At 41.9% G+C, this 23,486-nt stretch overlaps 6 protein-coding genes across 8 annotated transcripts; 2 read left to right on the forward strand and 4 right to left on the reverse strand.

The window, feature by feature from the left end:
- Nucleotides 1-955: 955 nt before the first annotated feature.
- Nucleotides 956-1,849, reverse strand: LOC1275071 (CDGSH iron-sulfur domain-containing protein 3, mitochondrial). The gene is made up of 4 exons (XM_314297.4): nucleotides 1,708-1,849; nucleotides 1,487-1,643; nucleotides 1,295-1,388; nucleotides 956-1,202 (listed from the first exon to the last, which is right to left on the reverse strand). Exons 1-4 carry the CDS (start codon nucleotides 1,756-1,758, stop codon nucleotides 1,076-1,078), a joined length of 429 nt encoding a protein of 142 aa, XP_314297.3. The 5' UTR covers nucleotides 1,759-1,849; the 3' UTR covers nucleotides 956-1,075.
- Nucleotides 1,850-2,184: 335 nt separating this feature from the next.
- LOC1275072 (muskelin) lies at nucleotides 2,185-7,167 on the forward strand. 3 transcript variants are annotated; one of them, XM_061643305.1, is made up of 7 exons: nucleotides 2,185-2,322; nucleotides 3,139-3,351; nucleotides 3,447-3,841; nucleotides 3,957-4,473; nucleotides 4,685-4,877; nucleotides 5,159-5,359; nucleotides 5,447-7,167. In XM_061643305.1, exons 1-7 carry the CDS (start codon nucleotides 2,240-2,242, stop codon nucleotides 6,461-6,463), a joined length of 2,619 nt encoding a protein of 872 aa, XP_061499289.1. In that variant the 5' UTR covers nucleotides 2,185-2,239; the 3' UTR covers nucleotides 6,464-7,167. The 3 variants fall into 3 exon arrangements, with proteins under 3 accessions (XP_061499289.1, XP_061499290.1, XP_061499291.1); XM_061643306.1 differs by having other exon boundaries at nucleotides 4,691-4,877; XM_061643307.1 differs by having other exon boundaries at nucleotides 4,709-4,877.
- Nucleotides 7,168-8,009: 842 nt separating this feature from the next.
- On the reverse strand, nucleotides 8,010-9,029 carry LOC3292660 (large ribosomal subunit protein bL32m). Its single transcript, XM_061663810.1, has 3 exons — nucleotides 9,022-9,029; nucleotides 8,653-8,912; nucleotides 8,010-8,573 (listed from the first exon to the last, which is right to left on the reverse strand). Exons 1-3 carry the CDS (start codon nucleotides 9,027-9,029, stop codon nucleotides 8,542-8,544), a joined length of 300 nt encoding a protein of 99 aa, XP_061519794.1. The 3' UTR covers nucleotides 8,010-8,541.
- A 1,328-nt stretch (nucleotides 9,030-10,357) lies between these two features.
- Nucleotides 10,358-22,141, forward strand: LOC1275074 (transmembrane 9 superfamily member 3). Its single transcript, XM_314301.4, has 8 exons — nucleotides 10,358-10,939; nucleotides 11,055-11,250; nucleotides 19,030-19,517; nucleotides 19,600-19,766; nucleotides 19,851-20,076; nucleotides 20,152-20,360; nucleotides 20,475-20,705; nucleotides 20,769-22,141. Exons 1-8 carry the CDS (start codon nucleotides 10,781-10,783, stop codon nucleotides 20,911-20,913), a joined length of 1,821 nt encoding a protein of 606 aa, XP_314301.4. The 5' UTR covers nucleotides 10,358-10,780; the 3' UTR covers nucleotides 20,914-22,141.
- Nucleotides 16,325-17,179, reverse strand: LOC5667361 (uncharacterized). Its single transcript, XM_001688502.2, has 2 exons — nucleotides 16,908-17,179; nucleotides 16,325-16,832 (listed from the first exon to the last, which is right to left on the reverse strand). Exons 1-2 carry the CDS (start codon nucleotides 16,975-16,977, stop codon nucleotides 16,360-16,362), a joined length of 543 nt encoding a protein of 180 aa, XP_001688554.2. The 5' UTR covers nucleotides 16,978-17,179; the 3' UTR covers nucleotides 16,325-16,359.
- LOC133391234 (uncharacterized) lies at nucleotides 17,611-18,592 on the reverse strand. Its single transcript, XM_061643330.1, has 2 exons — nucleotides 18,476-18,592; nucleotides 17,611-18,396 (listed from the first exon to the last, which is right to left on the reverse strand). The coding sequence occupies exons 1-2, from the start codon at nucleotides 18,549-18,551 to the stop codon at nucleotides 17,885-17,887; spliced, it is 588 nt and encodes a 195-aa protein (XP_061499314.1). The 5' UTR covers nucleotides 18,552-18,592; the 3' UTR covers nucleotides 17,611-17,884.
- Nucleotides 22,142-23,486: the final 1,345 nt, after the last annotated feature.

Here is a 23,486-nt window from a genome sequence, read left to right on the forward strand (position 1 = left end):
ATGAATCTAAATAATTTTTCCCCATGTATCAACTTTTGCAAACTAATTTGATTGAACAAATCTTAAGAGTATAATGAATGAACGATCCTTACCAGACGCTTGTTTGGAAACCTTGTAAACGGTAAATGAAGAATGGAGCGGTAAATGATAATAGAACATGATTACTATTTGATAGGTATAATAGCTCAAAAGTTCTTGTTACAATTGCTAACAAAGAAACGCAACGACACGTAAGGCAAACAATCAACCAGCAGGTCAGGTCGCTGGGATGCGCATCTTATAAGCACGGCAAAGTTGTACTACTACTGCATGTTGTACTACTTTCGTTTTGTGTACTGTGCAGTGTCAGGTGTTACGACGGGCGAGCTGCGAAACGCAACATAACGATTATTTTTGTCTAGATCCGAGTGCCGAGTAATATGCGAAAATAATAATTTATTACTTTGTACGCAAAGGTTTAAGGTTCGAATTGCAAGTGTGTTCTCATGTGACATGTTAACATGGACGTGATCAATCATCATGGTCGAAAGCACATAACAGAAGCAGAACGCATTTAAACACCTGTAAAAATGTATTACAATGAACACTTTTATGTAATGTGCGCCGCATTTCACATAATAAGGCCGTTAGAAACGAGTTTGCTTTTTGTTACTCAGTCGTGTAATGTGTTTTCATTCTTTTTTCCTTCCTTTTCCTCTACAACTCTCCTAATCCGTTTGATTTTGAAATATCGCGATACTGTTTGCCTCAAGTAATGTAACATTTGATAAAATGCTCTCAAAAGAAAATTGTTTTTTTTTTTCTCTTTTTTTGTTTTATTTGAAAATAGAAAAATGCTAAACAAACAAGTAAGGATGAAGATGGTGTTTAGTTTGTGTGTTGGTCGGTAAAAAAATGATGACAAATCAGCACATAATGACGAAAAAAAATTTTTCGCAGGATGATATTGAAAATATTTTGTTGTATTGTACACATCTATGTTTTATTCTGTTTGCTAAACTACGATACAGAATGCCAGCAATAATGTAGAGTAACAAGAACTGTTGTTCGTTGGTTCTAGCTTGATATGCTGAAACTATTTTCCAGCGGTTTTCTGAACTTCTTCACATTTGTGCGTCCCATCACAGAATGGTCGATTTTTCGTCTGCTTGCAATTGCACAGCCAATATGTGCCGGATTTTTCCACCTGAAACCGAATGGGACTGAAATAGGGTAAAGTAGCGTTGAGTATTATACGAGCACATGGTGATGATACCATGATCATCATCATCCCGCTGCACAGTGAACAACGTACCGCTGCGTGATTTTATATTGCACTAGCTTATGCGTTCCATCGCATAGCGGTTGACCTTTGGAGCGCCCACATAGGCACCAGGAATAACGCTTTCCTTTTATATGATAAGAAAAAGTAACAAAAAATTAAAAATTTCCCTTGCAACGAGACGAGGTTAGGTAATAAACGTCACTTATGGACCAGTTCCGTTACCCTCTTCCAGCTCCATCCGGAACGGTTTCTTGTCGTATACAACTCCGTTCGTTTGCTGCTCTTGGGCTGTGTTCAGATGCTCGATCACATTTTTTGGAATCTTGGGGTCATTGCCGGCAGTGCCGTAGAAACGGCCCACACATAGCTGAGAAGTCCTCTGAAAGGCGAGAGGTGCAAACTTTACCACCAGTGTCCATCGCGTACATCTCGATCGTACTTACCACTGTATAGCAAGGTACTTGGCCAAGGAATACGTTGACGACTTTGTTCATCGCAAACAGTGGTGTGTTTCACAAAAACGTGAGACAGAAATGCGGTAGAAAGGTAACGACGGAGCGTGAGTGTGATATTTGCAAAAATAAGTCACCGATCCACTGGCATCAAAACATTGGACCCCCGGTGCGGAAGAAACGCAACTGACAGTCGATGCCGACAGTGGTGTCACCAATACCAATGCAAAACTGCCACACCATCTGTCAACCGTGTGCGGTACAGCAACTGTTGGAGTTGTGTTGGTGTACTGTGTTCGGAGGAGGTAATCACGTAGCGCAAGGTGTAGTTTCGTTTGGCAAAATTTCCATCTTTTCGACAATTGCGTGCCGCCAAGATTGGTCTCGCTTGCAACAATACAATTCTTACTAAACAGATTAAGTGTACAAAGTGAAACAAACCGCGATTGAAAGTAATTGACACGGGAACGCACCCTTAAAACCACCATCCATTGAGTCAGCAGTGTGTCAGCAGAGCAGAGAAATGGCTGGAACAATTTCGGACATAAAAAAGCTAGACTACGATATTTACAAATACTCGAGCTATTCGTCGTCGTATTTGCCGGAGTAAGTACGGTAGCAGTAATTTAAAGATAGTACAATCGCTCGTGTATGCTTGATCAAGAACGCTACTACCACATGGCAGGGAATGGCGCCGGTAGCTCTCCCTGCTGCAAAAGCAGACGGGGCCTACGCGACAGCATCGCAAGGTGGAAGAAGTAGAAGAAAACAATCATTCTTGGGTTATCGCAAATTTTGGTACTTGTTGGCATGGTGCAGTTCTTTACGCTACGCGCAAAACAATCGCATGCTTGGATGGTCTGTGCTTTCGGGCGATGGCGCATCATTTTTTGATGGCGATTAAGTGCTGGGAGCGCTTGGGTGTATTGGTGAGGGTAGGAGTTTGTTGTGCTTGAAAAGTGTTATGCGCCAGGTGCAGCAGGAGAGGAGGGGCAGCTTGAAGGTGAACCGCAGTGCATTTGCATTGAAACGAACAGGTTCATTGGCGAAGGGTGTAAAAATAGCGCGAATAGAAGCTGTCGTTGCCATCGCCGTTGACCGCCCGTTTGGCCAATTTCGTAATGGTTTGCTCATTGTTATGCATATTTATTTATTTATCAATCGGGGTCCCTCGTGCCGGGCGTCGTACGCTAGCAAAACCTGCGTCATCGCCGGAGTTGAATATTTTGGGTAGTTTGATGATAAACAATTGTTTCACTTTCAGTGATTTGGAGAGGAAGGTGGTATCTAGAACCTCTTCAATACTAGTCCTGAAAGAACTCGTACAACTTCATGTGGGTAGAAGCTGGGCATGGAACAAACAAACGGCTATCGTAAAAGTATGTTTTGTTAAACATTTCTATCCCAAATTTACTATTGTAGAAACATTCGAGAGGACAACCCATCGAACCAAACGTCACGCTGGTCATCGAACTCCAACACACCGCCCCAATATTTGGTCTTGAAGCTGGAACGGCCAGCGATCGTGACGAAGATTAAGTTTGGAAAGTACGAGAAAACGCATGTCTGCAATCTGCGCAAATTCAAAATCCTTGGTGGACTGGAAGAGGAGCGAATGGTGTTGCTATTCGAAGGGTAAAACAAAGATCAGCAGTGGGGGAAATGATTTAAGAAATGTACTCATCCCTTTGCAATTTTCGGTCCCCTTTACATTATTCGTCCTATCTCAGCGGTTTAAGAAACGATTCAGTGCCGGAAACGTTCAACTTAAAGCATCGCACAAATTCCGGCGAGCTGTTGCCGATCAAGTTCATTCAGATCGTTCCGCTACTGTCATGGGGTCCAAGCTTCAACTTTTGCATCTGGTACGTCGAGCTGCTGGGCATCGAGGATTCTATGTTCATTTTGTCAAACTTGCGAAAGTACAACATGCTGCGAGAGGTGGAGATCGTTCGACTCTTTTTGAAGCACTGTCGGCAGCAGGGATATGTAAACTCGTTCAGCGCACTGCAAGAGGAGACGGGCGTTAAGCTGGAGGACGAAAAGATGACGGAGCTGCACGAAACGCTTGTAAATAGAGGGGATTTTAAGAAGACTGAAGAGATGCTGGTTGGTTTTATTGAAAGTAAGTCGTTCTGGGTCGAAGTTGTAAGTTGTCCCGGAAGCAATCGCACGCTTATCAGATAATTATCTTTTCTCGTTTTTTCCTACTTTCCTTTTCCGGCCCTCCACCACCCCAGACGGCCTAATGGATAACTACCTCGAGAGACAGGAGTACAAGCCCCAGTGGAGTTTGCAGCTGACGCCGGAGAACGAACCCCGGCCAGGGCGTCGGGGTGGCCATCAGTTGATCATCGATCCAATGACTAGCACAATATATCTTTACGGTGGATGGGATGGGAACGAGGATCTGAGCGATCTCTGGTCGTACGATGTGAAGACTAACCGGTGGACGTTGATCCACGAGCGCTCCGAGCTATTGGACGGACCGACACCCCGAGCGTGCCACAAGATGGTGTACGATACACGGAATTCGCAAATTTTCATGCTAGGCCGCTACCTTGACAGTGCATCACGTACGGAAGAGAACATTAACAGCGATTTCTACCTGTACAACACCATCACCAAAACGTGGTTCCTGATCTGTAACGACACCAGCCAGGTCGGCGGCCCGCAGCTTGTGTTCGATCATCAGATGTGCATCGATGTGGACAAGCAGACGATCTACGTATTTGGGGGCCGCATCCTCGAGCCGAAGTATGTTTGTATTGACTGCTCTATTTGATTGCTTTATTTAAATGTAGTTTACATACCATTTGCACGCAACAAACACGCTACTTCTTCATACCGCATGGCGCTATTTGTTATCGCGGAACTTATTGTTTGTATCCATCGTAGTTAAATTGTGTTTTATTTTATTTTCGTTTTTGCTTGCATCATTTCCGTTGCATGTACATTTACGTACAAGTTACAGAGTTTCTTTGTCGTTTAGAAACGAGGAGGAAACGACTGGTCAGTATCGGTATTCGGGGCTGTTTTCTTACCACATTAGTACCAACACCTGGGCGCACATACTCGTCGACTGTGAACACCCAACCGCGTCCAGCCCCTACGTCCAGAGCATTCGGTCTAGAGTAACTCATTCAATGCTGTTCCATCATGTAAGTATAAGAGCAGGTTTTGGGCTTAAACTGGTAAACGTGTCCTAGAGTTGTTGTTTTTGAAAAGAAAAATAAACACAGAATTAGCATATTTTAGATCGGAAACAACGGGAAACCTATCCCTGGTTTCTGTGCCAAATAATTCAAGCATATCGGTAGAATATCGCAATGGACCGGTTTCTAAAAATATGTTTGGCCGCTGATCAAAATCTATCGAAAGAGGTAGAGGATAAATAACGATAAACCATATTGACGTGTTTTTCTTTGCTTCTTTTTAATAGAAACATCGTAAGCTGTACATCTTCGGTGGTCAGCGAGGCAAGGACTACATGACGGACTTTCTGATCTACGACGTGAACACGAACGAGCTCTCGAACATGACCCCGGAGAACAATAATACCGACACGAAAAATGTTCCGCAATCGGGATTCACGCAACGAGCAACGATTGATTGTGAAAAGGACGAGATATACGTTTTAACGGTAAATTTAAATGCCATCTAATATCTGTTGGTGAATATGATAAGCTTATCGGAGCGTTTCTTTTGTGTGTATCCTTTCCACTTGTAGAGTCTAAGCAAGGAGAAGGAGCGGCGTGATTTGAACATCAATTCCTTTTGGTTGTTCTCGCTGTCGAAGAAAGAATGGTGCTGCGTGTATAAGAGTGAGCATTCGAATGGGGAAAATTGTTACCAGAAGAGTCAAAACACCTGCCATGAGCCATGCCCGCGGTATGCGCACCAGATCGTGTACGACACCACCAACCAAGTGCATTTCCTGTTCGGTGGCAATCCTGGAACGAACTCGAACGTTCGGTTGGACGATTTTTGGGTGCTGCGGCTCGAGAAACCGAACCGGGGCAACATACTGCGCTACTGTAAATACCTGCTAAGGAAGCAAGAGTACGAAGAGATCACTAAAAACGATCCCCTGTCGGCAATACTGTACCTGCAAACGAAGCTGTACGACATCATCGATCACAGTGATCCCGTTCAGTTGAAAGAATTTCACAAGCTGGCCTCGTTGCTGTTCAAGTCCGATACGGTGGACGGCGAAACCGAACCGACGAGCCTGCTGACCTGTCCGCTCGCTTCAACCGCTTCCGCAAGTGCTCCCGTTGGCGGTAACAAGCATAAACAACAACGGGCCGATGATGACGGTCACAAGGAGGAGGAAAACTTGGCCAAAGTGATGCGCGTTGAATCACCGAAAAGTGTCGAAGAAGCCGACACATCCAGCATTAGCTCGATGAGCAGTAGCGATTGCTCGCAAAATCAACCGCAGCAAGGTGCTGCAGCACAACAGCCGCCCGAGAAGCTAGAGGGAAATAGTTCGGCAGCGAACTCAACCGTTCCCCAAAAGCCGAATGCCGCAAAGGATGGCGACGGTGGGCGGGCTGCGATAGAAGCCAATGCACCCACACCCTCGACATCCCGTTCGAGCGGTGGAATGGCGCGCAATCGAGCTATCGATCAACAGTTCGAGATGAAGATACGCCGATGTTTGTTGTTTAACAAGCTGGTTGACCTGATGCCAGAGGCACTGTGCCAGCCGAAGAAAAACATTAGCGATTTTGTGCTACTGTAGTAAAACACCCTGCAGTATTGTAGCATCGGATGGCCGCGCATGTTTTCTATTGAGCAGGATGCGCAGGTAACTTAGTAAGCGATGATGATGGCGGCAGCAGAAAAAAACACACACACACACAACACGGAGCAGATTTTATGATATTTCGGGAGGACACTGCCAGTATGTCTGCGTGCTCCATTCTTCCCTCTTGAAACGTTCTATTGTCGATCATAATGTGATACAATTGCAGTCCTGCGGGTAAATGGAAAAAAAACAAACACGACGAACAAAAAGCATAGCTTCATGTGTGAGGTGTGAATATGACACTCAGTACAGTGCTTTCACGATTTGATTTACATCCTTAGTAATAGAGACCGATCAGCAAGGAAATTGAGCGTTTTGACGGAAAAGGATCGTTGTAGAGGTGTAGTCTTCGAAGCATTCAGCTCTCGCACGCCATTAACTTTATTTGCAACTTTGCGCGCTTACATACTATTTTGGGTTACACTGAATACGTTTTCCAGCTCTTCGCTCAGTTCTCGAAAGTGAATAGATGTGGTATGTTCGTGTTTTGTGCGGTATTGTTCCATATTTTATTGAGTTTGTCTCGAAATTAAAGTTTAATATTGTGACGCACTTGTGGAATGTTATGTTTGTTTTTGTAAACCATCCAATTTCTGATTTTGTATAATAAAATTGACTCGAAGTACCAAAGAATGTAATTCGTCGTGAATATGTTTCGCTTTGTTCTTATGCTCCGTCCATTATTGCAGCGAACAAGGTAAAAAAGAAGAAGAAATATAACTTATATGTTTACTTACAGCGACCTAGCTCATTTGCTAACAGTTTTGATCCTGAGCAGCAAAATTTAAAGAAACAGGAACATTGTTGAGATGTAGCAACATAAATTTGTGAATAAAAAGATGCACTATTTTAGCAAGAAATAGCAGAAAAAATAGTTTTTTTTGTATATCGCTCCATATGAATTCCACACACACATGAGCGATCTTTTAACCTTCATTTCTATAACCACCTACCCGGGTTTGCTGTTTTGCTTATTCTTTTTACGATAACTTTTTATTGGATTATTGAATCGATCCAAAAAAATAGAATGCCTAGAGAAACATGTTTTAAAAAAGTGGTAAAAAATTCAGATTTTTTCCATTTTTTTAAATGCGCTTTAATAAATACAGTGGAACGTCGATTATCCGAGCAGCTCGGGACCGGGCGTTTGCCGGTTAATCGATTTGCACGGATAATGGTCCAAGAAATGACAAATTCATATAAAAATTAAATAATCCACTAGTTTTATGATAAATTCACCTTGAATCCATCGAAAAATCGTTAGTAGAATATTATTTTAATTAATAACTATAGGTTTAACAACTGTTCATGAACAAAAATAAATTTCGAATACACCACTAGACACTACAGAGCTGCACAAAAAACTGGTTGCCCACTTGACTATCGCTGCAAATGTTCGCCGTACGTTTGAACAGCTGTCACATTTATGCGCACGGTTAAGCCGCCCGCCGGTTAATCCGCCCCCGGATAATTGTAAAATCAACTTTTACCCCTTACTTCTATAACCACCTACCCGGGTAGGTAATTCATACAATAAAAGATTTTGGTTTCGGCTAGTCGTTAATTTTGTAATGATATGGGTGTTGAAACCCGCGCTTAAGAAACAAAAAAGCCAAACATCATGGAGTCATCCTCAACCACCATTGATGACGATCCATTCCAAAAGATACACCACCAGATGCAGACCATCTGTACCGCCGGTTTCAATCGTATGCGCGATCGGTGGGACGAAATGTTCGACACCAACCTGTGTTTGGCCTATGCCAAGCAGCTGCCGGACCACATGACGGCGTTTTTCGAGGAGGTGTACGAGGAGAGCAGCCAGCGCCGCGAGCGCTTCGTGGCCAACATAGCCGAGCTGAGGCAGGAGGCGCTGGATTTGCAGCGCCTGCTGGGCGAGCAGCAGCAGGGTTTGCCGGCAGGGATCGAATCCCGCCCGCTGTTCGACCAGCGTTCCGCACTGGACGCGAACCTCGAACAGATGCAGCAAAAGCTAAGCCAGCGGCACGAAATCATTGACGAGTATCTGCTCGAGATGGAAACGCTGTGTGAAGGAGACGTTAGAGGAGGGCCGGTTAGCTTGCAAATGGAATTAAATGGAAATGAAGAATGGTTCCACTTACGGTACAGGACGCCCACTTCCTGGTCGCTGCCGCAGGTCGTGCACGTCCGCAGGTGTACCTTTGGCGTCAGTATTTTCAGCTTGTACTCGGACGGACCGTACTTGCGCTTGAGGCGCTTCTCGACCGTGCGGCGATGCATCGGCACCGCCCACAGCATGCCATCGCCGAGCAGGTCGCGCAGCGAGAATAGTGCTGCCCGTGGTGCGGCTGGCTGTGGTGAGCCGTCGTGAACGTGCGCTAGTGCCCGGCGGTTGGGGTTACTTAAAGGACGGGCGTGTGAAACGGGGTGATGCGCATACCTGGCGGAAATCCAATGCCACAGTAAAGGTAGCTTTCGAGCGTCCGCAGCGTGTTTGCCAGTTTATTAGCCGAGACATGGTGCCGCCGAACCGGGGAGCCGGGTGGAGTTGTGGCGCGTTCCGATTCCGAAAGGATTCCGCTGTTAAACCATGCACAACCGTGCCGACCGAACTGTTTAGAATACGAGCCCGATTTGTTTGCCTTTTTTCGTTGTCCCGTTGACAGCTGCACAGTCGCGTGGTGGCCTATCCCTCTACGTTACGTTAGCGTTACGCGTAACGCCTTTTATCTCAACCCAAGCAGCATTTTTGTTGAACGCCTGATTTAATCGTCGTGGATGGGCAAATTGTTCAATCAAGCAAATTGTATACACATATAACTCTTGTGTACAACAGTGTTATGGAAACGCCAAACTATTAATTTCATGTTTTTTTTTATAAAAAAAAATTAAACAGTTGAAAGGTGTTTGTGCTCCACTGCGCCTTATGCCGAACTAGGGATCGCTGTCGAACTCGATGGCTGGTTCAGGTGAAGAGAGACCTCCAAAGTGAAACAAATCCACTAAACGACCAATAAACGGGCGCTAAACGACTCAACCTCTCTACCTAAACGGTATATAGAAAGACTTCGTTTAACAGACGGTGGACGACTGATGCAGTCTAAAAATAGCCAAAAAGCTGGTGGCGGGTTGGTGGCCCAACCAGTGGAGCTTTCCTCGCTTTGAGAGCTTTCTCCTTCCTACCGTACTGTTATATGGTTGCGCATGGAAACAAGAAACAAGTGAGATTTGAATAAGAGTCAATAAGTGAAAAAAATTGTTGATACCCATGAATCTGACCACACGACCATTCATATAGATTTTTGCTCGGAAAGTTAGAAGACTATATATGAGGTCATGGTTAGATGAAGCTTGTCGAAACACATTGCAAGAAAAGGACAGCAATATAATGGTGAGTTATAATATGCCATCTATTGAGCAAACCAGTGAAGCTATGGAGCTTTCATTTTTTTCTATGGATATTTGTTTTTTCAGTCGTTTAAGCTTAATCTGTGGCGCTTGGGCTGTCAGAGTTCGGGTGTCTACATGGATGGGAGGCTTAATTTCAAATCGCTGATGCGGACGTGCATGCGTTTTCTGAAAATAGGAATATGACCTATATGGAATATGACACCCGCAGCGGGTGACAGTTTGATACCGCATGTGTCAGAATCAAACAATTTTGATTTTTCCGCACGCACGCCCAAACGTCCGCTGTAGCGATAGGTGGTCATAAGGATGAGGGTATATTTTTGGTCATAGAAACGAAGGTTAATTGAGTCTTTTGCATTTCACTAGCTTGTGTGCACGGCGCCATATACTGCATCTTAGCTCTATTTACCTTGGCCGAGAAATAGCTGTCAAAATAAATGGAAATGTCAAATCGGTACGATTCGTCTACGCATCTGCTCGCAAATCGGTTTCTGTGTACGTGTTTTTCGCCCCGATGTTTTGCGACGGGTGCTAGCGAACTTCCGAGGGGTATATTCAGCAAGAAAAGTAAATAATACCATTTTTCACACCCCTGTACGTGTGTCACTTTTTTCGTGAAACGGAAAAAAGTACAGTTAAGGAGCTAGCGGTATTTGTGACTATCAATTAGATTAGTGTTGCCGGAATCCAAATCGCTCCCATCGCCGAATCGGACGGATGCGATGTGTCAGTGAGCTGCATTCCCCGTTGCGCTAGGCCTACTGATGCTACCAAAACAAAACTTTCCGTCGTGGATGTTCCGGCACATTCGGCAATAGCTAGCTTATGCGGTAGATCACAATCTGGTCAGATAGTTGGATGTGGTGTGAGCCGTTCGGTAGTAAAATAGATCGCACGAACAGTGCCAAGATGAGGTCGTCCTATTCAACGTTGGGGAGGTGGTGGTGGTGGTGCGTCGTGGCGGTTACCGTCTCGCTGATTGTCACCAATGTCGGAGCAGATGAGCACAATCATATGGTAAGGATGGGACTAATTATCATGATTATTTTGTCCCTTCGATCCGCTTCGCTGTGGTTTTGCCACGGAAAGCTTATCATTTAACATTAATCATCGCTTGTGTCTTTTATTTTAGTATGAAGACCATGAGGAGGTTGTACTATGGATGAACACCGTCGGACCGTACCATAATCGGCAGGAGACGTACGCGTACTTTTCGCTACCATTCTGTGTCGGTGCCAAACAATCGATCAATCATTACCACGAAACTATGAGTGAGGCTCTCCAGGGAGTTGAGTTGGAATTCAGTGGCTATGACATCGATTTCAAAGGTAGGTGCACATTCGCATTGGTCCACATATCGCTACATCTAATATTTATTCATTCAGCTAAACGCGTCCCGGTTTTTATCCCATGTGGAATGCCTTCGCAGCTTAAAAATGCGCATTCAATAGGATAGACGAGTAGAATCGCGGTTTGGTTGTTTTTGGGGTTTTGTTTTTAATCATTTTCTCAATCAATTACCATTTACATTCTGGAATTGTCTTCTACAAAACTATATATTTTTTAGTATAATTTAGTGTCATGCACTGTACTGTTGCAACAGCTTGTTATAAGCTATCGCTGGCAACACGAAAAATAAAAATCAGTATTTCCAGGCGTCCCATGCTGGTAGAACCTGTGAGATGTTGTCACTCGGTTCTTCATTCAGGTACATCAAAATCGAGTTTATTTAATTATTTTGATGTAGCGGAACTTGGGGCAAGTGTGCCATTTAAGTGTGCCATTAAGCATTTCAAGTTATAACTCACTAAAACGTGTTTTTCAAAAGCCGATCTAAATCTCATAACCATTTTACATCTATTTCTCACTTATAAATGAGTTTCGCTTGAAAAAAGTGCAAACAAAACAGTTTATGAAGCGTTTTAAAAAGGGTCCAAAAAGACGTTGTTTTTTGGGCTATGGGGCAAGAGTGCCACTCGTATGGGGCAAGACGGCCACCTGGTTAAAATAACCGTATTTCTTAGATAATTGGAAATAATTACGTTTGTACCACTAGTGTATGTATTCCTACATGTCTTGAGTCACCAATGAACCCTTTTTGACCACCAACTGTACCACAATATGGTTTGTTACTGTTCTGTTTTTCTGGAGTAGAATCCGCTCGTAAAAGCGCACCATACCGCTGAACGCTACAACAATGTTTAGATTTTTGACAGCTCGCGCCTATGAAAGATGGTGGCACACTTGCCCCAAATAGAGATGGCTCTTTTGCCCCAAAAGTTGTAACTTTTTTGAAATTGAATTTTTCAGTGACAAAAAGAAAGTTTTTTTCAACTAACCCCACAAAAAATTACACGTTTTCTCAGCTATACGGTGGTGTAAATATTTTCTCGGTTGATTGTTCCCATGATTTTTGAGAGTTTATTTGGTTGGATTAAAAAATTATAATATTCTGCTCAATTTTGAAACTCAACATAAATCAGTTCAAAACAATGGGGAATATCGATAGGTCTATATGAAATTCGGCTCAGTATACCTAGTCATTGGAAAGGAACCAACTGTATACACAATTGATCATTAAACTAAAGTTTTTAAGGAAAAATGCTTGGTGCTTGCCCCAAATTCCGCTACCGCCATAGTTTTAGTGGCTCACGTTTCAACCAATTAAACGTTAAACGTTTCAACCATTTGGCAAGTTAAACTAAAAACTTAGATACCATTCAATACACAATCTGTCTGGGCCTCGATAAAGATTTTCAAGTGGAATAATTGCTCTACTTTACCTGTCACATTTTCGTAAAAGCTTAAAACACCATAAGATTTTGAACCAATACATACCGAATGCATGTGAACTTTGATTCAAGTTGATGGTTTTGACCATAAAATTAATTATTTAATTGCATTCTAACATAAAGGCAACAGGGTATTTCGCGTTTTACAATTTATATGCTATATCAGTACAATGTTTCGAAACATTAAGAAAAATCTGCTTATTAACGAATTCTCGTATAACAGGTACCGTGTTTCTTAGTTTTGGTCGACGGTCGGCCTGGTTTCCGTGGTACCCATGTCAGGTCGTACGATCTAGCAATATGTCCTTCAAGTGCTCAACTCCTGTATGGACCGTACTCCCCATATGTGTAGGGCTAACTTCTCTTGCTATTATCGATAAATCAACTGTGACAGATAAACCAAGCTCATTGGTGGCTTTGCCTGAAGAATAAAGAAGTAGAAGGAGTAGAACGACGGCCAACAAACGATCTTCTTCTCAGGCACCCTATAAATATTGAAAATAATATGTTTTGGCGAAAAAGAGCTTCATAATTCTTTCAAAAGTCGGTGTGTTTCTGGTGTTCCAATAAGGTGTGCGTGCGATTTGTTATCAAAATTATTTCATTTAATGCTGCTAAATTCTTGGATTGGAATGGATTTTGTTTTTAAATTACTGTCAAACACAATTTTCTCAAAAAGGACGGCATGAGTAAATAACAGGACATGTTATAAATCATATCACTTCACTACTAAGCCACTGTGTATACAGTAGTGATGGACAAAACGGCTCCGAGGCCGGAGTCGACTCCGACTGGCTCTGGACAATTTTGAAGCCGGCTTACCACGAACGACTCCGGAGCCCGCTCCCCACGAACGGCTCCGATGCCAGCTCCGCACCCACCGGAGGCTCCGGAGTCGGCTTCACACCCTCCGGAGACGGGTGGTTTTACATATATTTTCTAGAAGAATATGCCGCACAACATGTGGCTTAATATGTAATCCATGTTTCACAAATTATGAACAAAATCGTAACTGTTTGCAGGAGTTTCGGTTGAACCCACGGCTCCGGAGCCGACTCCGCACCCACCGCTCTGGAGCCGGTTTTAACACAGCGAGCCAAAAACAAAAACCTTTTCAATGAGGTTTAAATCGAAAAAATCCGTAAATAGCCGAGTAAGTCTTGTTTTAAAGAATTCACAAAAAAAAATAGTTTTGAACAACCGTTAGTCCGAAGCCGTTGGTCCGGACCCGTTGGTCCGATGCCGCTGATTCGCTGCCGGCTCCGGAGCCGTTGAAGCAGAGCCGAAGGTGCGGGGCCGGTTCCAAAGCCGTTGGTGCGCTCCAAAACGTGCGCCAATGTTTACCCCTAAAATATCCATACGAATAGAGAGTACATGTTTTATAGAAGTTTTCATTTTTTACTTATAGTTGAATATGGATTCTAAACATTCGATATTATGTAATATTATCTATACAGGTATTCCCCGATATACGTACGCGATATCGCTATACGCTATTTTCTAAATTTGACAAGCTCAAGCTCAATCCAGCTTGAGTCGTGTTGAAAATCATGCTGTAGAAATTAAAAATTATTGTGATGGCAATAACTCACATAATACAATTTGTGGAACAAATATCACATATGGCCAGAATGAGGGTACGATGTTCTACAATTTAATATGGTAGCCTGGTTTATTCTTAAGAGCACTAAGGAACTCTTATCAGCCAATACATACATTATTAATTATTTTTATGTAGACTGACTTGGTCGGCGGACCTCATTGATAATGAAAATTGAATTATTATCTCCGGTGTAGTATATTCAATCCAAGATGTACAAAGGAATGCCATTAATTGATTGATCATTTTGGTCATTACATGTTGGCCATAGGTTTCATTCATTCGATCAAAACGATCTGCTAATGTATTTGTAAAGAAGCAGATATTAATAGTTGTAAGCATCAAACTATCCGTTATACGGTCGTTAGTATAAAGTAGAATGCGTTTAAAACTGACTCTGCGTCTGCGAACGTTGGGGATTGATCGACTCTTACCTTCATAAACTGTTATACAGTCATTATCCGATATACACTATCGTACGGGACCGAGCACAATCGCGTATCTCGAGCAGTGCTGCAAAATGCCAATGTCATAAAAAATCTGACTTAAACAAAATCCATATCAGCGTCACTTACTTAATTGTGATAATCAGAGGTGATACTCAAAGTGATTGGTGTGATCAATGAATGCTTCGTGACATTTTTGCGACCAACGCTAGGTCATTCACAATGTCATGACTTTTTTTTACTGTGATCAGTTCTGCAAAAATTCACTGAAATAGTCATGACAAATTCCGACTGAAACAAAACCATAACACCGTGACGAACTCTACTGTGATGATCAGATGTGAAACTCAAACAGTTGTTGCGACCATCACCTGCTCAAACTAAACTAAACGAAACTAAACAAAATGTGCTAAACAAAATGTCACCAAGCTTGTGATTAATTCACCAACTGTTTGAGTCTTACCTCTGATCATCTCAGTTGTGTACGTGTGCTGATTTGAGCTTCGGTTTCAGTCATGAGTGTTGGTGACCGAAACAGTCACAGGCAAGCACTGCCACAGCCAGAAAAATCATGATTATGCTTGCGCCGGCATTAAGCTCTACTTACAGGGTTTTCAATGATATTATTGACATGTTCAGCGAGTTGTTGATTCGTTCGGGCATATAATTGACACTTTCAGCGAGATATTGAATTGTTCGTAAGCAGGCGTTGACATGTTCAGCGATTCTGTAGTGCTGTCATTTGTTTTGTTTACACACTGTGCCGCAAGGTTCAATTTTTCATTCTTAGAAGTCCTAAAAGTAGCTAATAATCATTCCCCAAGCTGTTTAATACATGAATTAGTTAAAACAAACATATTTTTACGAAAACCGTTTGTTTACCTTCTGATGAGAATGATCCAAGCTGCAGTCCAAGGGGTACGAAAGTGACAGCTCTATAGTATCGCCGAACTTGTCAACGCCGCCTTCCGAACAATTCAATATCTCGCTGAAAGTGTCAATTATATGCCCGAACGAATCTACAACTCGCTGAACACGTCAATAATATCATTGAAAACCCTGTATCAGTCAGAGTATGGCGTTGGACACAAGCATTCGAATGTCGTGTTCAGCATGTCATGACGCACGTTCATTGAGTATCAGCAATGAGCATCAAGCTACCTCGGATATGTTCATTGTTTTCGTTGGCGAACATCTCGTGATGCTTAGGACATTTTGCAGCACTGATCTCGAGTTTTCGCGTATTCCTTTCGGGGATTCCTATCGAAAAATAGTTTATACTACTGGTTCAAGGGTCGAAGAATATCGAAACAGAGTTTTGAAATAAATATTTTTATTGTAAAACAGGCATCTTCACAAAGTCGATGCAACACGGGTTTTGAAGATGATTGATATTCAAAAAGAACATACAATATTTCAAATTATTAAAATATTTTCAAAACACACATCGTGCTGTCAAATTTAGAGGAATCGCGTACTGCAAATTCGTGTATATCGAGTATCGCGTACTGCGGATAATTGCTGTAATGCATGCAATCCCTCTAAGATAGATGATGGTCACTAGTTTACCCTTGTTTGCTATTTATATGTTTATTAAAGTTATCGTGCTGCTAGAAGAAGAACCGCGGCGCTCAGAAAGCCTAAACTGGAGAGGTTTCGCCACGTTAATACATTTGCTCCACTAGAAGATGGTTTTTTCGTAGTAGTTGTTGTTGTGAGCTCGGGTGCTACCGTAGGAAGGTGTTGCTCACAGTTGTCCGACGTGCACGTTGAGCAGCTGGTAAGGTTTAGGGTGCTGGTCCAACCGTTGCAAAAGTTTACGTGCAGAAAAGTACATCCCCGAGCGTATCCGCGCAATCCGCTGTCAGTGTTGTTTTGGTGCAACCGAGCGACTTGCAATTGGTAGCATTTAAATTCAGTCCAATTGCCTTGTGGCAATGTCGGATTATCTGGCAGGAAGGCTTGGTGGTTTTGATTGACAATCGTGGAATTACATACGACTACTTCTCCCATCTTTTCACACTCTGCGAAGCTTTTTGAGCTTAGACAGTTGCGGCATTGCAATGCCATGGCTAGGAGTAAAAAAAGCGTAAACAGTGAAGTAAGTAAAACGCTTTGAAAGAATGCACAATTTTAATCACACATACCGTCATGCAACACCGATACGAAAATAAACGCAAACACTGCGTACAATGTAGATGATCTTGAGCACAGCATTTTCAATCTCTTTGAAAGTAAAAACGTTCCCTACAAATGCTTTTCAATTCAAATATCACTCGCACAAAACGCACTGAACGATGCTACTTTGTAAATGCAACTGCACCCGTCGGTCTGCTGCAGTAGCAGTATTTATATCTTTGCCGTCTAGGCAAACGTGAACGCTTATCATTCGCGCTTATGCACCACACTTCCCACTACACTGTCCTCATGGCACTGTGTTTGAATCTGTTCTTCTTCGCTCTCGGAGACTGTTAGTTAAATTTGCCTCGTGACTCATAAACAGTACCTAGCACACATTTGCTGCAATAGTAGTGTGTGTCGAGAGTGTAGAACCATCCCGCTAAAACTCTGTATATTTCTGTCATGGGTTCATGCACTGATTATATTTGTTTGTTTATTATTCAGAACAAATCGGTCGGGGAGGGAACGTCCGACATACAAATGTAAGCACTTGATCGGTGGTCGGCGTGGTGTTTGGATACTTTGGCAAGTACAGCTGGATTGCTGGGGATTGCTGAAATGAAGCAACGTTTTAACGTTAATCGATGATGAACATGAAAGCGCACCTGTAGAGCCTACATTGTACATACGGAGTTTGTTAGCACACGTGTAGTTTGCAACAATTTCAAGTGCTTGATAAGGTGGAGATACATGTTTCCACCATTGCACATCGGTGTTTTATTCTGCAAACTAAATGATTGAGGATAAGGTCGTTCTTTCGGTTGTCATTATACACACCCTTAAGTTTAATTATAGTATTAGTCAATTATTTGTCAAAGCTGATGTTTCAAACGCTATTCTCGTTAATTGAAACGCAATATTGCGAAAATTACTATAATTGTTTAGCTAAGTTAGTTTAGTTTTAAACATTTTAACGTTCTGCAACCTCTATTAGATGCAATCACTAATTAAAAATGGAACTGCACCGACTGCTAACTATAGCCATGCCAATGATCCAGTAAAAACGACTATTCTCTGCGGTAGTGCTGCTATTTGAAGCTGTGCAATTTTTCTTGCTCGCTTTGATCGCCACGTGACTAATATCTACCGGCATCGGAGCGTTGCAGTTGTTCCCCTTGCAGACTGAACAGGAAGCACTCTTCTCCTTCGCCCAATTGCTGCAGGGATCATTCGCAGCCATTGTGCATCCTTTGGCGTAGAACACTTTCTTTGCTTCACCTTTTCCCGCAGATGCTGACAATGTAAAGCAGCGATACTGCTCCAACTGCAGGCGTTCGTTCGTTGAGCCTTGTTCCGGTGTATGGGGGTGAATTAAACGCAATTTTTTCCCCGTAGCCTCTAGTTGGTGAGGGTTGCAAGGTTCGGATTTGGAACTGTGTTGACATTGGGCTGCACTTTCGAGGCTCCAGCAAACATGGCACTGTATTGTGGTGGTATGATTTCCGGGTGCAGTTGCTGAAGAGATATAATGCGCAAGTGAAGAGTCATTTGCTTCACCTAGAGATCATCGGGGATTTTTTGTTTTGTTATCTACCTTCTTGAGCTTTTATCTTTTGCACAAATGCTAGAATAAGATAAACAGTGAAAACGATATTACGATAATAATTCATGTTTTCCTTTTCAAGTTTAACGGAAACGCTACGGGTGTATACCACCAGTGACTGTTTGGATATTTATTACTTTCTTAGTCAACATGTTGCTTTTGTAGACATTTGACTACCGATAGAGATGAACCCGTTTCGAGTGCTGTCTAATAATTAAACAGCAAGAAAAATGTAATAATTACAGTAAAATGGGAATTTCGTGACGGAAATTGCCTTGCAAATAGGGGCTCTAATTGCAAGGCAAGTAGAATCAGTGGCAGATTTGCATAACATGATGTTGCAAAACATTATACTGTTCTATAAAGTGTTCTATATTCAATTTACACTAACCTAACCGTAAACCCAAAAGCTAGTGTATGTATATATTTCTATAATGTGTTCATTGTTTTGCGAATTTAATGACTATATAATTATAATATTTATGGTATCCTCAATCAAACAAAAGACATTTGAAATATAATAAAACTTCACCCTTTATTTACAGATGACATCAGCCCAACGGAGATTTGTATGGTAGATTTGACGGAGGAAAAGCACAAAGCATTCATATATGCAGTGAAGAATCAGTACTGGTATCAAATGTACATCGACGATCTGCCAATATGGGGAGTGGTCGGCAAGGAGGAGGACAAGAAGTACTACATCTATACCCACAAAAAGTTCGACATCAGCTACAATGGCAAACAGATTGTGGACGTTACGCTTACCCCGGAGCGTAAGGAATTGCTGAGAGTGGGAGCGAAGATTAAGTTTACGTATGAAGTGAACTGGAAACCAAGCTCGGTCAAGTTTGAGGACCGATTCGATAAGTATCTGGACCCGAATTTCTTCCAGCATCGCATCCATTGGTTCAGCATATTCAATAGTTTTATGATGGTAATATTCCTTGTCGGGCTGGTGTCGATGATTTTGATGCGCACGCTGAGGAAAGATTACGCGCGTTACAGCAAGGACGAGGAAGCAGATGATATGGTAGGTGTGAGCAATTTATTTATACATTATTTGTGTGTTAATGGATGGGAATTGCATGATTTTACGAAATAATAAACAACAGGAGCGCGATCTCGGTGACGAGTACGGATGGAAGCAGATACACGGCGACGTATTCCGTCCAGCATCGAACGTGATGCTATTTTCTGCCTTAATTGGTGCTGGCTATCAACTGACATCGGTAGTGTTGTGTGTCATAACGTTTGCAATATTGGGAGAACTTTACACTGAGTAAGTAACAGTCGTCGCGAGCAACTATGAAACAGTTCTATTTACTTGGTTTTATATGAATGCTTTTGGTTTTTGTACGAATAGGCGGGGTTCTATGCTTTCGACGACGATTTTTGTATATGCGGCAACTTCCCCAATCAACGGTTACTTTGGAGGGTCGCTGTACGCCCGAATGGGAGGAAAGCAATGGATAAAACAGATGCTTATGTCCGCATTCATCGTCCCAGCGCTTGTGTGTGGAACTGCTTTCTTTATTAACTTTATCGCAATCTACTATCATGCCTCGCGAGCAATTCCTTTTGGAACAATGGTAACGTAGAAATTCAATTTGCTATTAAATGCAAATTCATTCAACTAAATTTGACTAACGTGATCTTGATTCTAGGTTGCTGTAACATGTATCTGTATATTCGTAATCTTACCATTGACGCTGATTGGAACGATTGTTGGACGCAATTTGGACGGCCAACCAGATTACCCGTGTCGCGTTAATGCTGTTCCGCGGCCTATACCCGAAAAGAAATGGTTTATGGAGCCAGCTGTGATTATTCTGCTCGGAGGAGTGTTACCGTTCGGGTCGATATTTATCGAAATGTAAGTTTGAACTTTGTCCATGTGATAGTATAACTTACAATGCTTTTGTTACCTCTGAACATTTCAACAGCATAAATTTTACAATGTATTTAAACTTAAATTTCGTGTTTATAGGTACTTTATCTTCACATCATTTTGGGCGTATAAAATCTATTATGTGTACGGTTTCATGCTTCTGGTGTTTTTGATTCTGATCATTGTCACCGTTTGCGTGACGATCGTCTGCACATACTTCCTATTAAATGCCGAAGACTATCGATGGCAGTGGACCAGCTTCATGTCGGCAGCATCCACGTCAATATATGTGTACATGTATTCTTTCTACTATTTCTTCTTCAAAACGAAGTAAGTTCACCAAACATGTGCATTGGTCTGCAACGAATAATAATAATGTTCTTTTGTTTGCAGAATGTATGGACTATTCCAGACAGCGTTCTATTTCGGCTACATGGCATTATTCTCTGGAGCGCTGGGTATTATCTGCGGGACAGTGGGGTACTTCGGTACAAATCTCTTTGTGCGAAAGATATATTCCAATGTAAAGATTGATTAAGCAAATCCATCCCTCCTCACATCCGTGCCCATGGACACACGCACATCGGTCGATCGGTTTTGTCAATCCCGCATTGGCTAAGCAGTGTTGGATTCGTATTGATCAGTAGCAATGGTACTGTTTTGCTGATCACTCTTCTAATTGCTAGAGATTGGAATAACGCATGCGTTGGATGTTATAAACTAATCCTTTGATAACCTTCAGTAATCCTTGCTTTAGTTTATGGTTCTACCTTTAATATACTAGCTGTCACGTTGTACTATCGAATGCTATTGGAAGAAATATGTGTGCGTGTGTGTGTGTGTAATATGCAGATCGGGTTTAATCGCATGAAAGGAGGTTTAGTTCAAACGAAAATTTTGCAAAGAACGGAGCTTTTATGAGCTGACCTGGTATTAGAACAGAAATTGCCAGGATGCAAGGCAGCATTTGAACAATGAAATAACGGACGCATATGACTTATCGAATCGCAATGGAATGTTTAAGAATGGTATCATCAAATGAGACAGAGGATAAAACAAGTATATCCCCTGTTGAATTCAAAAGCAAGCGATTCGATTTGTGAGAAACACGCGTACTGAATATAAACGAGAAAACAGTGATTTATTCGGACTGTGTACTAAACCTTCAAAACCGTACCATAAGACAAGCAACTTCATAAGTGTTGTTGCAAAACAGGACAAAGCGCACTTCAGTTTTGTAGAAATATTGGAGAAAATGAACGTACATTTGATGAAATATTTGTTCGTAACACAAGTGGCAAAATGCACGAAACTTGCAGGTTAGGTTGATTTATTTTGTGTTTTTTTTTTATCCCATTTGTTTGAAACATATGTGTGCTGGAGGGTAAAAGTATGCTATGTTGCCTTACTCAGAATAATCAATCAGCAAACATTCAGCAAACAAGTGACGTGCGTGCGTGGTAGTTCAACTACTTATGGTAAACTATTTTTCCACTTAGGTGTGCAAAGGAATCCATAGTAAAGGGTCGTGGCAATGTTGTTAGACAATTCAAGAGAGATCAGAGTTACAGCAAGCTGATGATATTGAACTAGATAAAAAGAAACAACAAAAACACCATCTCCTACCACCTGCAACAGAGTTCGCTACGTTCCAGTATCGCAGTATATAAACTATTTTTGTTTTTAATTTGAAGGAGGATTGATATAGCTTACTGAAAATAGAACTGAACATGAAATCGATAGAAGGGGAATCCTCCGTAAATCAACTACACGACTCATTTAATGAAGTGTGAAAGAATGAAGATTGTTTCGTTTGAAAACTGTAAGTATAACATTGCAAATGCCCAATTCATATGAGTTATTTATGTGATTTTTTTGTATCTATTATTCGTTTTATATTGACCAACACCAGTGGTTTCGAATATTTTAAGATTTATAACGACACGCTCGCTAAAACGAAAGCTCGAGCCATAAAACGGGATAGGAATCGATTCCCATCTGGATCGTTCTTCTTTACGTAAGACTGCTGAACAAAAACATATTTCACAGATATTCAATATACTAAACGGGTTGACATGTCAAACCCGTTTTCGGTTCGTATAGCATCTTTATTTATTCATATGGCCAGTGCTGCAAAATGTACTGAGCATCACGAGATGTGCACCAACGATAACAATGAACATATCCGAGGTTGCTTGATGCTCATTGCTGATACTCAATGAACGTGCGTCATGACATGCCGAACACGACATGGGAATGCTTGTGTCCAACGCCATACTCTGACTGATAAGTAGAGCTTAATGCCGGCGCAAGCATAATCATGATTTTTCTGGCTGTGGCAGTGCTTGCCTGTGACTGTTTCGGTCACCAACACTCATGACTGAAACCGAAGCTCAAATCAGCACACGTACACAACTGAGATGATCAGAGGTAAGACTCAAACAGTTGGTGGATCAATCACATGCTTGGTTACATTTTGTTTAGCACCCAACTCTTGATCACTCACTTGGTCACGACATTTTCTGTCTGTCATTTTCTGTCGACCAAGCAGGTGATGGTCGCAACAACTGTTTGAGTTTCACGTCTGATCATCACAGTAGAGTTCGTGACGCGGACAATATTTTGTTTCAACGAACTGTGAACTGATCACAGTAAAAAAAAGTCATGACATTGTGAATGACCAAGCGTTGGTCGCAAAAATGTCACGAAGCTTGCATTGATCACACTCTGTAACACCTCTGATTATCACAATTTAGTAAGTGGCGCTGACATGGATTTTGTTTCAGTCAGATTTTTTTATGACATTGACAGTGACATTTTGCAGCACTGGTCACACCAATCTTTTTGAATATCACCTTACTCCAGGTCTAACCGTTGGTCAAAGTGGTCGAGTTACTTTATAGTCAAAACCGTTTTTTTTTCCATTCCGTATATATTTTATATAAAAGATCGGAGAAATAAATATCTATACAAACGAAAATATCTACAGCGTTTCAATTCCCTTCTTGGGACCCTTTCCTTTTCTTTTTTTTCATCTAAATCAATAAAAGATAATTACATTAAGTGGGAAAAGAAATTATAAGTGAAGTGTTTCCGCGTAGGAGATGGAGG

The sequence above is a fragment of the Anopheles gambiae genome, chromosome 2 (assembly GCF_943734735.2).
Source record: "Anopheles gambiae chromosome 2, idAnoGambNW_F1_1, whole genome shotgun sequence".
In the NCBI taxonomy this organism is placed as follows: domain Eukaryota; kingdom Metazoa; phylum Arthropoda; class Insecta; order Diptera; family Culicidae; genus Anopheles; species Anopheles gambiae.